This window comes from Cricetulus griseus, chromosome 3 (genome assembly GCF_003668045.3).
Source record: "Cricetulus griseus strain 17A/GY chromosome 3, alternate assembly CriGri-PICRH-1.0, whole genome shotgun sequence".
In the NCBI taxonomy this organism is placed as follows: domain Eukaryota; kingdom Metazoa; phylum Chordata; class Mammalia; order Rodentia; family Cricetidae; genus Cricetulus; species Cricetulus griseus.
Window position 1 is genome coordinate 187,215,616 of NC_048596.1, and position 14,105 is coordinate 187,229,720.

The 14,105-nt window shown below is 39.6% G+C and overlaps 1 protein-coding gene across 1 annotated transcript in view; it reads right to left on the minus strand.

The window, feature by feature from the left end:
* The window catches only part of Sf3b3 (splicing factor 3b subunit 3), a 37,606-nt gene that overhangs the window by 9,935 nt on the left and 13,566 nt on the right, over positions 1-14,105 (minus strand). Inside the window, exons 10-15 of the mRNA XM_027406001.1 lie at positions 13,135-13,230; positions 10,850-10,922; positions 4,630-4,781; positions 4,033-4,188; positions 2,135-2,290; positions 1,230-1,373 (exon numbers count right to left, since the gene is read on the minus strand). Coding sequence (XP_027261802.1) covers positions 1,230-1,373; positions 2,135-2,290; positions 4,033-4,188; positions 4,630-4,781; positions 10,850-10,922; positions 13,135-13,230 — 777 coding nt within the window. The remainder of the gene's footprint in view (positions 1-1,229; positions 1,374-2,134; positions 2,291-4,032; positions 4,189-4,629; positions 4,782-10,849; positions 10,923-13,134; positions 13,231-14,105) is intronic.

Genomic DNA, 14,105 nt, shown 5'->3' on the forward strand with positions numbered 1-14,105 from the left:
CATCTAAGTAAAAACTACTTCTCACTATACATACATGTATATGCATCCTGTATATCAAAATTTGTGTTTGTTAAATTATTTTCATAATTTAAAAACAGACCCACAGCTAAAAATCAATATTTACTGACTATGGTATCTCTAAGTATCATTTCCACAAAAAGGAACAAGGTTTTTAGGGATGACAGATTCAAGGATGAAGCAAGAATGTTTATGATGCAAACAGAATCCACCAGTGCAAGAAGGCAGCAATATAGTGGAGTCAAATAGACTAACTTCAAGGGGAATCTCTATCAGCTAAAGGATGACTGTTATGGCCCTAACTCCTTATCTGTAAAATTAGTGACTAAAGAAGGGGATGGGGAAGAGAGCCATTATCCTTTTCCTGTATAAACTATGTTTATAACAAAGGACTAAACCTCATTTTGTCTTACAGAGACTGGATTACAAATATTTCCAGACTTCACAAGCTTCCTAATGGGATGCAACCAGAGTGAACAGTAGCACTTTTAACTACTCTTTCCCTTACTCAAAACAGTTATGAATGAATGTCATCTACTTCTCTTTTCGTTTTTTTTTTTTTTGAAAACAGGGCTTCTCTGTGTAACAGTCCTGGCTGTAGACCAGGCTGGTCTTGAACTCAGAGCTCCACCTGCATGTGCCCCACCCCCACCCCCATACTGGGATTAAAGGCATGCGCCACCACCGCCAGCCCTAATAAATTAAAATTATGGTCTGAACTGACCATATTTTTTTCAGGAAGTTATAACATGTACAAAGTATCAAATATTCAGAAACTGTTACCAAACTTGGTGGGTATGACATTACTAGTTCCTTAAAGCAAACACTGTAGAAGTAACATTGCTATCTTATGGTAGGTTCCTGCTTTTCTGCAACGACAAGCTCAGTTGGCTTGACTACAGGAATATCCGGGGCTTCACTAGAGCTAATGTGGTCTATTTCAAAAGGCAGGAATACTGTGGGAATCTCCAAAGCATCAATCATAAAGCATTTTTACCAGCTATGAAGATTCCTTGTGCATACTATTTCCAGGCCTGCCTAGTATGTTCTAAGTGCTAAGAAAATTAATCTATGGCAGCACTATAAAACAACTTTCATAAAATGACTATCTAGAATCATGGGCAATGAAAAAACACCTGTACTGGATAAAGGAATAAATAGGTAGTTTCTACAGAAGGCCTGACACCAACATGAGCCCCTGGGCTTCTTACCTGTAGTCCAATGTTCAGGTATAGGAAGCCAATAGAGCCTCTCTCACCCAGCTCATCTTGTTTCTCAGTCCCACCCATTTCCACAATACATAGAGACTCAGGCTGGGCTGGGAGAGCCTGCATACTCAGAGGCTGTAAACAGTCCTGTGGAAGGAAGAAAAACAAAGAGCCATAAGATATAATCAATTTTGGAAAATACCATACTCACAGATTGTTAGGATTGAAGTAAGATCTTTCTTGAGGGCAAAGAAAACCCTAAAAGTAAGCTGAGGTAGTAAAGGGTCATTAACTCTAAATCTCAGAACAAGCTTTGGGAACTCTTTTTTATTTTTGTTAAAGTGGATAATGGTCAAAATAAGCAAAGAGTATCACCCTGACAATAATGTGAGGCCATAGAACAAGTAAAATTCCTGTTTTTAACAATTTTGGGGTTTTAAACTACAAAGGCCAAGGCTGGAAAGATGCCTCCAGTAGTTAAAAGAACTTGTTGCTCTCCCAGAGAACCTGCACTCCCAGGATCCACATAGTGGCTCAAAATTATCCATTTCAGGGGATAGTTTTCAGCCACTATGTGGATTCTAGTACAAATACAGACATACAAAGCAAAACACCAATAATATAGATATAATAGAAAATGCACTCCAAAAGTAATTCAAGTCTTATGCCAAAGAAATATTTAATAGTCTCAAATTAACATCCTTAAACTACAGCAAAGACTCCTGAGGTATGCTATGATAACCAAAAGCAGCAGCAGTTTAGAGCTTGCCAAACTGTGTACCTGAGAGATCTGATTGTTGAGCCTCTAGAAACACAAAAAATAAAGAGGGAGGAGGGAAAGACAATAGGTACGAATTTCGGGATCTGGCTACTTAGGCCCCACCCACAAACCAGAGGGTACCACTCACTGATGGGTCAAGGGAGATGATTCTGACAGTGTTGTCCACCAGCCCCACAGCCAGGAATCGAGATCGCTGTTCTCCTGGCGGCACGTTGGCCAGACTCATGCACACCACATCTGCTGACATCTCTTTCCGCTCTGTGTATTCATTCAACTGTCCTGACTATAAGGAAAGAAAACAAAATAGGTCTATGTGCTATAATTGATCCTAAAACTCTGGGCCTAGGAAAGGAAGATGGGTTATTAAGGCTTTTTTTTTTTTTTTTTTTTTTTTTTTTGCCCCGTGTCCCTCTTTTTGCTTTTGAAACAGGGTTTCATGTAGCTTATACTAGCTGTATAGCCAAGGATGAACTTGAACCTTAGGCCCTGCTGCCTCCACTGAGTTCTGTGATTACAAAGGGTCCTATCACATCCAGTTTGTGCAGTGCTGGTGATCTAACAGCTGAGCTACAATACTAGCACCTGTCCACATTTCACTCCTCTTGTAATAGTCAAGGGCCAAGAATTTCACCATTTCAGGTCCCATAATCAACTTCACAGGTTAATGTCAAACATGTTAATGCCTCAGAAGGAAAGAAAATCAAGAGATCTTTGACTAAAAGCAGGATGTGGCACAACTAACCTAGATCAGGAAACAGGAATATATAAACTTTGTGAGAACCCTAAACAAAGCCAGCTGTGATAATACAAGACTATAATCCCAGCACATGGAGACAGAAACAGGAAGCAGAGTCAGGGGTTCAAGGTCAATTTAGTTTACATGAGACCACCTCAAAGACGCCCCGCCCCAGCAAAATGAATCACGGTAAAGGACAAATCTTAACTCTCACTAGGTTTTGAAGAGTAAGGTAAGTTTTGGGGTCATTTTCAGATAAGATGGCTACACAGAGAAACCCTGTCTCAAAAAGCAAAGCAAAGCAAAGCAAAGCAAACCAAACCAGCAAAACAAAACAACAAAAACAAGGCAGGCAGTGGTAGCACATGCACTCAGGTGCCAGAGGCAGGTGGATCTTTGTGAGTTAGAGGCCAACCTGGTCTACAGAGTGAGTTCCAGGACAACCAGGGCTGCTACACAGAGGAAACCCTGGGGGAGGAGGGGTGGCTGGGGACAAAACAAAACAAAACAAAACACCCCAAAACAAACAAGAAACAACTACTGGGGGCTGGAGAGATAGTTCATCAATTAAGGACATTGGCTGCTCTTACTGAGGTCCTGAGTTCTATTCCCAGCACCCACATGGTTGCTCACAACTATGTATAGTGGGCTCTGATGCACTCTTTTGACATAGTTATAAATGCAGATAGGGCACTCACGTAAAAAGTTAATTAAAAAAAAAAAAAAAGCAAAAACCGGAAAACAGGAGAAAATAAGTCTTTGGTAAATATTTGTTAAAGATAATAGAGGTGAGCCAGACAGTGGTGGCATGCACTTTATTCCTAGTGTTCAGTAGGCAGAAGTGGGCAGATCTCTGAATTCAAGGCCAGCCTGGTCAATAGAGCGAGTTCCAGGACATCCAGGACTACACAGAGAAATGTCACAACACAAAACAATTAATAATAAAATGAGGGTTGTGTTTACTGCCCTGCTCTTGGCAAAACCCAGTTCGGTTCCCAACATCCACATGATGGCTTGTAACTCAAGTTCCAGGAGGAGACTGAATACTCTGTCTTCTGTATACATGGTGTACATAAATCCATTCAGGCACAATTACATAAACATAATAATAAATCTTTTAAAAAGGGCCAGACTGCCTTATGAACACATTCATTCCCAATTCTTTTTCTTGTGAATACATGTACAAGATACATACACTGATAACAATATTACCAATGCTTCAGAATTCTACCCCAAGAACTATAATGAAAGATAATACACGGCCAACAACAACAAAACAGATAACATACAGGATCCATCTCAAAATAGACAAGTTCTCCTCCAGTCAGGGCGATCACCACTTGTCGCTGGTTCACTGCACACTTCACAATTGTTTTCTTGCCAGGAGTCTTCCACTCATTGACTCTCTTATCTGCTCGTATGTGTCGAATGCCATCTGGATACACCTAGAAGCCAAAAAATAAAATCTAACTAGCTATTTTATTATCATTCAGAATGATCTTCATACCTGGCAAACCTGGAATCATACAATTGAGGTATTAGCTAGAGTTAGTAGAGCCCAGACAAATCAATTTTTAAAGAAATGTTTTTAAATTTCATGCTTAGCCACATCAGTTCAAAGAAGTCCAAAGCCCACTTGTTAAATTACAGCAGTAATTTTTTTTAACAGAAATGGCAAACTGAGAGGAAATGTTAGGTTTCAAATTCTCCAAATTGCTTAGTTAGTAAAGATCTTAAAGGACTTAAGTCTGAGTGCACTTTTTTATGTTGATAAAACATATGTACCCCTTCTGAGGTTTTCTGGAAAGTGAAAATGGAGACATGAACACAATCACACCACAACATAACAACATGATGGGCAAGGAAAGACAGCACACTCAGCTCACCTGAACCAATGCATCATCTCCTAATAAGGAGCAGGACAAGGTTGGAGTGGTACCCAGGAACCCAGAGTCAGTCACTTCTTCCACAGTTTCTCCGATAGATAGCACAAGCGTGGCATTCACGAAAGACACAATGATATAGGCATCAAACTCATCTGGAAAAAGAAAAGAAAGGAATGGTTAGGAAAGAACTCAAATTTACTAGCATTAGAAAGACAACTGAGAAAATAAGAATTTCAGAAACTTTCCACACACTCCTACGTGCAGTCACTACACACATGCACACACAGGATGGTCCAAAAGATGACTGAGGGTCCTAGCAACCTACAAATAAATGTCCAAAAATACTGAGTACAAATGTCATCCTCTCATATCTCTATGAACTAGGAAACAGAGGGGACAATACAAAAATATATAGTATAAGGAAATTTAACTATGTGTGTGTGTGCGCATAAAAACTAGAGCAAATCTGTGCCAATTGTTGACTGACTGATAAGTTATCATGTAGCCCAGGTTGGACTCAAACTCACTATATAACCAAAGATAACCTTGAACTTCACTCCCGAGTACTGGAATGACAGTTATGTACCACCATACCCAGCTAATAAATAAAGTGCAAGGGATGGAACCCAGAGTTTCCTGCACATTGGGCAACTGAGCCAATCCTGCTTAATTACAACCCATTTAACGAATATTTTTGTGTTTGTTCCCCACCCCACCACAGGGTTTCTCTGTAGCTTTGGCGGCTGTCCTGGAACTTCCTTAATAGACCATACAGGCCTCGAAAGCACAGACATCCTCCAGCCTCTGCCTCCCAAGTGCTGGAATTAAAGGCATGTGCCGCCACCACCACCAGGCCATCTTACAATTTTTTTTCCCCCAAGACAGGGTCTCTCTGTATTGTTTGAGCTGTCCTGGAACTCGCTCTGTAGACCAGGTTGGCCTTGAACTCACAGAGATCCACTTGCCTCTGCCCCCGCCTCCCCCCAGTGCTGGGATTAAAGGCATGCGCTACCAATGCCCAGCATTTTACAAATATTTTAAGAGAAGTTTCTACCTCTAGACCAGTCAGGTATGGTGGAATACCCCTCTGAGCACTTAGAAGAGACAGAGGCATGTAGATCTGAGTTCAAGGGAGACAAGACTATGTAGTAAAACTCTTGTCTCAAAAACAAACAAAAACACGAAAACCCAAAAAGACCCTCAACCCTAAATTCTTCCAAAGAAAGCTAACCTAAGAATATAATCTTTAGTAACTAGGAATTCTATTCCCACTGGGAATGAGAGAAGAGTACCAGTTAACCAGGAAATGGGGGAAGGGAGAATGTTGATATTTTCAAGTCCTCGACCTCTCTGGTTTTTCACTGTTTAAAAATGTTAACAACACAGTGGTTAAGAGCAATCTGATTAGAATTTGCTTTTCATAATATAGCTGAATAAACAAACACTAATGAGTTTCTCAAGGTTCTATATAAAGGCAACTTTAATAGTTTCCCCTGCACAATCCCATTGTCAAAGGCCATCTATTTCCCATACCTTCACTCTACGGAATAAAACAACTTTTAAGTTGCCTACATCCACAACACAGATACATAATGAATAAAGGCACACTTATTGTTTTCAATAAGATTTCCTCCCACTATATCTATATTGTTATACCTACTTTTTTGTCACCTTTTATCCCAACTCAGAAATCAGCTAAACAAAGGACAGAATAACAGAGTAACGCACTAAATTAGATCAGCAACTATAGAGCTCTGTTTGCCCTAAGCCTTATCAGAGTTCAATGCCACAGGACTAACCTTACTCCACCCACACCAAGGACCATTTTTGGTTTGTATTACTCTAAAATTACTTATTATTAGAATTATTAGAATCAGCATTCTTTATAGGAGTGAAGTAAAGACATGTTATCAGTGTAACCTACATAGTGGTACTCATTAGCAGGACATACAGTTCGGTGAGCTGTAATCAGTATTTTATAACAGAAATAATGTTATGAAACTGCTTCACACAATAAGGGTTAAGTGCTGTTTGACAAAACTTCCAGTTAGTAATACATGTATGCAACAAGAGTGGCTGGGAAGCAAGAACCAAAGACCTTTCCCAACAGGCAAGTTCTGATGGATAGACCAGCAGCGATAACTTACAAAGTACACAATACAACTTACAAATCTTAAGTAGTACTGGACCAGATACTAGGTGCTGTTGTGTAATTGTGCTGCTGTAACTGTTAGCATGTGTCAAATGCTTTGGAGACTTCATATACAATGGTTTTACAATACAAAGCACTGTTTGCTATCATAAAATGACTTAAGGCCTGGTGAGATGGCTCAGAGGGAGGGTAAAGGTGCTTGCTGCACAGGCCTGGGGACCCAATTTCCACCCACAGGAGCCACATAAAGATGGATGGAGAGAACTGACTCCACAAAGTTGTCCTCTGCACTCCATAAGCATGCTGCGGTACATGTGCCCACACATACATATACCATAAGAAGTAAATAGTATTTTTAAAAGCAAATTAGAATAAAGTTGTTCCTAAATGGATTTCTAATAGTTTGCAGAAAGACCCAAATTAATCTCGACATGACATCAAACTTAAAACTTTATTTTAGGGGCTGGAGAGATGGCTCAGAGGTTAAGAGCACTGACTGCTCTTCCAGAGGTTCTGAGTTCAATTCCCAGCAACCACATGGTGGCTCACAAACACCTTGAATGAGATCTGGTGCCCTCTGCTGGCCGCAGGCAGAAGACTATATACATAATAAATAAATAAAATCTTAAAAAAAAAGAAAAACTTTATTTCAGTTCTGACCTGTTATAAGAAACCGCTTATTTTTATAAGAACACAGCATAATATCCCATGTTTCCATTTATTAAAACTTGGTACCTTGAAAGCTGTATAAGACTAACTTAAAGCCAACCCATAAGTTTTAAATGGCCACACTTTCTAGGATCTTCCCTTAAGTGAGAGGGAAAGGGGGTCTTTTTGGAAGAGAAGTCAATTTTTAACTTACATCTTAAGAGAATGGGGTTGAGAAGGGGTGCCAACGGTCTACACCTTCCCTTTACACACAAGTCTAGACTACTCAGATATAAAGGAAATGCTTGATTAACTTAAACAGGGGGTCACATTTTGACTAAATGATTCAACAAGTGAGAGCACCATGCCTAAAGCTTTAATAGTTCCTTTAATCACAGATTTCCTGCAACAGAAAATACTAAAACGTCTACCACTTCCATTCTTAGCAAAGATATCCTGGAACAGATTAATTACTCTTAGGGAGATTACAAGGTAAAAGTTGACATTCAGAACAAAATTCAAGCTTCAGGTACAATATAAGAATTATAAATATTCACAATGTCTTTTTCTAGAGGTTGTAAGTCTTACAAAAAATATTACTTTCTGTTTCAGTGAAGAATCTCTTAGGTAAGAAAAAAGCTCTTTAGGCCCAAATTCAGCATATTTCTCTCTCTCCCCCCCACCCCCCTTTTGAGCACTACAGAAGCAGCCCAGAGAGGGAATGCTTTACTTTTCTTGCCTTATGATCAACTATTCTACAAATAGCTCTTTCCAAAAGATAACATAAGCCACAAGTAGATGACTACTTCCTCTATTTCATTCTCATTTTATTTTTTTGCACTTCAAGACAGGGTTTCTCTGAGTAACAGTCTGGCTGTCCTGGAACTCGCTCTGTAGACCAGGCTGGCCTGGAACTCACAGAGATCTGCCTGCCTCTGCCTCCTGAGTGCTGGGATTAAAGGCCTGCGCCACCAACGCCAGCACCTCAGTTTAATATATACTTCTTGAGGTCCTAAACTTTCAGTCAATACATCTGGAATGGATAATTATGGATAATTCCAAAAGAGAATGAAGCTGTGGTTTGCCAGATACATATTCTTTCAGTTTAATAAAAGCCAACTAGTTCTATTGTCCAGACTCTGGGGAAAAGGAGAGACTTTCTGCCTTAGACTAGCTGATAAGTAAGCAGATGGGTGACTGTCACTATGACACACACTGACATCCACCTGCAGAGACACCATTAGGGCAGCCTCAGTATTCTGTGCAGGTCATCCCTTTCCCTATAAGATCCCACAGTAGACCCTAGCAGTAGGTACACACCTGTGATAATCAGCACCTTCACCAGCCACCTGTGGAAGAGAAAAAAAGGCTTGGTATTGGTAGTATGCATCACCAAGTACCAGCCAAGGTTAGTATTTGCCTGAAGACGGAAACACGTGTGGATAGAGGAATGCTCACTCAATAGTAACGTGGGGTATCTGGAAAGAAAATGACCAGAAATCCTAACATGTTTTTGTGGGTAACTGCCTCCAAGTACAGTAAAAAGTAAAACTAGTCAGGAAATAGTTGCTACCTATGTTTTGATATTTACCAGAAAAGAACCAGTTTCAACTACCAGTTCCATCACACTAGAAACTACATGCCTATCACTTGAATCTACATGCCTATCACTTACATTGGCAAACAGCTGTCTCTCTATAATACCCTCCTTTACTTTCAAATAAGCCTCTTTTCTGTCCTATAATCCCTCCTGCCAACACCTGTACCATTCAGAGCATACAGGAGTTGGATACCTGTCTTTTTTATTTTTTGGTAGTTGTATAATATAGGATCTGGACCCAGAGCTCTTTGCATGCTTGTCAAGTGCTTTACCACTGAACTACTCCAATCTCTTATATGACAAGTGCTCTTAGGCAGAAATTCTATGTTAATTACTCTGAAAAGATGACTACAGGATGAAAGCACACAAGAAACCAATACTATAGACTCCCACCAGAGTTAGTCAAAATGAGCATTGAATTAGGACTCAGGACACAATTTTCTGCTATTATTTAGATGTACTGGCTTTAGAGTCAATACTTGAGATTTTCTACCTTCATAAAAATGAGGAGTAACTTCTGCAAACCTAAATTTGCTCTAAAAATTTCAAAAACTGTCTAAAAAAATCAGAAGGTGGGCATGGTAACACATGCCTGTCATCACTATACTCAGGGAAGAAAGGTCTGTGAATACAAAGCCACTAGGGACACACCAAGTTCTAGGCTAGCCTGAGTATATAGTGAAATCTACCTTTAAATAAAAACATTGGATCTCTCAAAGCATCTTTCTAGTTTATAACTAATCTAGGTAAGATTTACTAGAACCTTATTATCAAAGTCCGCCAAATTAAGACCAAACAATAACTAGATTCTCTATGTAAAAATTAGATTCAATGAAGAAATCTCTTCAAACTAAATATCCAATCACCTTCTGAGCTAAAACAAGCCCACCAATTTCCTGTTGCCACTCCCCTTTCAACTCATTTGATTCCAACTATGAGAACAAAATCCACACACACATACACACACAAAAAAATGCAGTGTTCTAATAAATACCCCTCCTACACATTTCCCAGCTCCCTTCAGCTTGTTACATTCAACTAGAATATCTAAACCTCAGGCAGAATTGCAGCTGTTTTCTAGCCAAAGCTTTGTTTGCTGGCCAGATCTCACTTACTAGTTCCACATTCCTGAGAGAAAAGATGAAAATGAGGTCTCAGAACAATAACCTTCTGCTCCAAAGTGAACCACAGGAAACATGACAAGAGTTTTTATGGGACTGAAATTCAATGTCACAAGACATTCCTGTTGTTGGAGTGCCATGCAAACTACAAACAAGACTTTCAGTTTTAAGGTGAGGTGACCATTTTTAACTCAAGAACTCAGATTCCATCTCCTTCACAACCCTTTTTCTACTCTCAAATTGATTCCACTCAATCAATCTATACATTCTTAAGCATGAGCAGAACTGATCAAATAATAGGTTTTATAATCTTGACTTTCACTGTGATTTCAGCACAAATGGAAACATAGTTCAAATACAATGAGAAAACAACAATTTTCCCTTAGAGCATACCTCTTACACAGGTGAAACCAGAGCTTTATAAATCCAAAAATCATAAGACAGCTGGATAATTCTGAAATGTTTATGCTACAACTAAAACATAAACAGCCACTCTATACCCTCTCTATCCACTTTCAGAAAGAGCAGCAGTAAATGAAGGTACCCTGATCAGAAGAAGCCTCAAAAAAAGGTGTGTCTTGCCAGAAGTTTCTGGGGTACTAAATGAAGCGATACAGACATATTATGAATGCAGTTTCTAAATTTCCCATGGCAATGGTTCCCAAGACCCATCTTGACTACCAGGAAAGGGACACTTACCTTCAATGTGCCGACGCACTGTCCAGACAGCATTGGGGTTACCAGGGAGCTCAGAAACAGCCATTTCTGACACCTAAAAGGAGAGCAGGCAAGCCACAGATCCAGTGAGCATGAAACTCTACTACTTAATATTATGCTAGGTGACACTATCCCAAGGCAAAGGCCTCACCCTGTACAGTGCACTAAAAGAACTGGAACACTTAGTGAAAAAAGAATGTAAAATCCAAAGACTGACGGCACAGGCAATCCCTTGACAGCAAAAAGGCATGGAACATACAGAAGGGTACAGGTTTACAACCAAACTATATGCTTCCTTTGAATATGCCATGCCTATATCCTTAAAAAAAAAAAAAGAAAAAAAAAATCAGGCAGTGGTGGTACACACCTTTAATCCCAGAACTTGGGAGGTGGATTTGTGTGAGTTCAAGGCCAGCCTGGTCTACTGAGCAAGGTCCAGGACAGGCTCCAAAGCTACAGAGAAACTCTGTCTCAAGAACAACAACAAAAGACAAGCACCATTGGAAACAAATGAAACAACCTAAATCAGTATTTTATTGCTTTCTCTAACTTTCACAAGATAAAAATAATATCTCTTCAAAGATTATTTATTACCTTTGGAATTTTTTTGAAAAACCCATTCTAAGTTTATTAAATATTATTAAATGACTCAGAGACAGAGTGCTTCATACACTGTACTTATAGAAAGAACAAGGCACTACCCTTTTCAGTTTCCAAGAACATTAAGACATAAGAACTTCATTAGTAAAACTTATGTGTCAAGTATCCTACTCAACTAATAGAAAATTTGGTTTTTTTGGTTTTTTTCATATTAAGACTATAGTCAAAAGTAAGACAGGTATACAAGAAGGAACAAAGCAATAACTATTTTTAACTATTTCCAAAATACAACAAAAGCTCTGCTTATAAAGTTGTAAGGACAGAGGGCAAGGCACTAAAAAGCAACTCTGGAATCCTTTATCTTACACTACACTAGGAGCCAATGAGCAGTAAGTAATTGAGAACTTCAGCTCCTGGTATGCAGATTTGGACAGTGGGACTGCTCTGTCTGGGCCAGCCCTAGGTACAATGAGACCTTTTCTTTAAACACAACAAAAAGAAAGCCAGGTAGTGGCGCACACCTTTAATCCCAGTGTTCAGGAGGCAAGGCAGGTGGATTTCTGTGAGTTTGATGCCAGCCAGGTCCACAGAACAAGTTCCAGGACAGGAGGGCTACACAGAGAAACCCTGTCTCAAAACAAAACAAAAGGGGTGGTGGTGGTGGTGGGGTGTGGTGGTGGGGATAACAGGAAGAGAAGAAAAAGGAAAGTCAAGCAGGTAGGCCTACTGGTTCTAAATTTGATCAAGGCCACTCAAAACTTAGTGAAATAATGAAACTAGCCTTGAATTCAAAAATCTTTCTACTTTTGACTACTGTGGCTCAAGTTACGGACATGCACCTCCACTTTTATAGTTTTAAGGTCATATCTTAAGCTGTTTCACCCAAACAACAATGTATTAGGGCAAATGCCATCATTAAGTGAATTTTACAGAACAAAAGTTTAAAGTTGCTATTTACTAAAGCCATATTTAAAACGAAGGTCATCTTGGCAATATTTCAACAAAATTTGATGAGAAACAGACAACAGGGGAGCTGGAGAGATGGCTCATAGTTTAAGAGCATTAACTGAAGCCGGGTGTTGGTGGCACACACCTTTAATTCCAGCACTCAGGAGGCAGAGGCAGGTGGATCTCAGTGAGTTCGAGACCAGCCTGGTCTACAAGAGCTAGTTCCAGGACAGCCCCCAAAGCCACAGAGAAACCCTGCCTCCACCTGCCCCCCGCCCCAAAAAAACATTAACTGCTCTTCCAGAGGTCCTGAGTTCAATTTCCAGGACCCACATGGTGGCTCAAAATAATCTATAATGAGATCTGATGCCCTCTTCTGGCCTGCAGGCAAATGTGTAGATAGAACACTGCATACATAATAAATCTTAAAAAAGGAAAGAAAAAGGATGACAGTCATCTTAATACCTACCTTTGCCAACCACAAACTCTAACTTCAAATGGTCATGGAAAATATTATTTACTTCCGCTAAGATGTCATAGGGAATGAACTAGTAAGGGAAAAGTAATCTGAACTCCATAAACTTCAGGGACAAGAGAAAGTACATATTTGTTCATAAAAACAGTAGTTTATCTTTGACCTCCTCAAAGTTAGCCTGTACAATGTTCTGTGCAGACCTTCCTTTCACATCATAAAGAGAACCAAGAAATTCCCATCTTACCTCAAGTCCATGCCTTAAGACTCTCAGCGATGACCGGGGTCCTCTACCACAGGCGACATACAGCTGTGGAGTATCTTCATTGGCCAGATCAGCTATCTGCACAACAAGGGGAAAATGTCTATTGTACTAAGCTTTCAAATACAACTATGAAAGGACAAACTATTCTCTGGTTTAAAGTTATATAATGGCTACTGACTGGGATAAGAGAAAAGGCCCTAGTGTTCCACATTAAACAAACAACGAAACCCCACAAAACACTGTTGGGTGGCGGTGGCACACTTAATCCCAGCACTCACAAGGCCGAGGCAGGAAGAAGCCAGCAGCCTGAGCCTGGTTGACACAGTGAGTTCCAAGACAGCAAGGAATGCAGAGAAACCCTGTCATGAAAAACAAAACAAAACAAAAAAAAACGAAAACAAAACACCACCAACAACAACAACAACAAAAAAAAAAAAACAAGAAAAACCAAACACTTATGTAATTTGTTCAGAAGTCAAAAAGGAACTTTGACATTTAGTGAAATGAAGTTTTGTTATAACCTGCATCTGAAATTAGTGTTTTCTTCCACTTAAAAGAGTCAAATTACATTGATTATAACTTTGTCACTCATAAAAACAATTTTAACATAAGTTTACAGGTGTTCCAATTACCTTAAGTACTATTTCAAAAATTTATTAGACCCATTAATAGTTATATATCTACACATATGCTTTTGATATGGCTAGCCAACTCATATGTAATTGCACCAAGGACAGTCTTGAACTTCAATCTTACACAATTAGTCAGGCAGGGCAGCTTAACCCTGTACTCCCAGCACTCAGGAGGCTGAGGCAGTAGAATAGTGTGTTCACAACTAGACTTGAGCTACACAGAGTCTCAAAACAAACACCCCTCATAGACTGATAGGTTTAGGCCCTGAACTCCTTTAACTACCAGTTTTTCACAGCAGTGATTCCACAGACAAGTTGTTT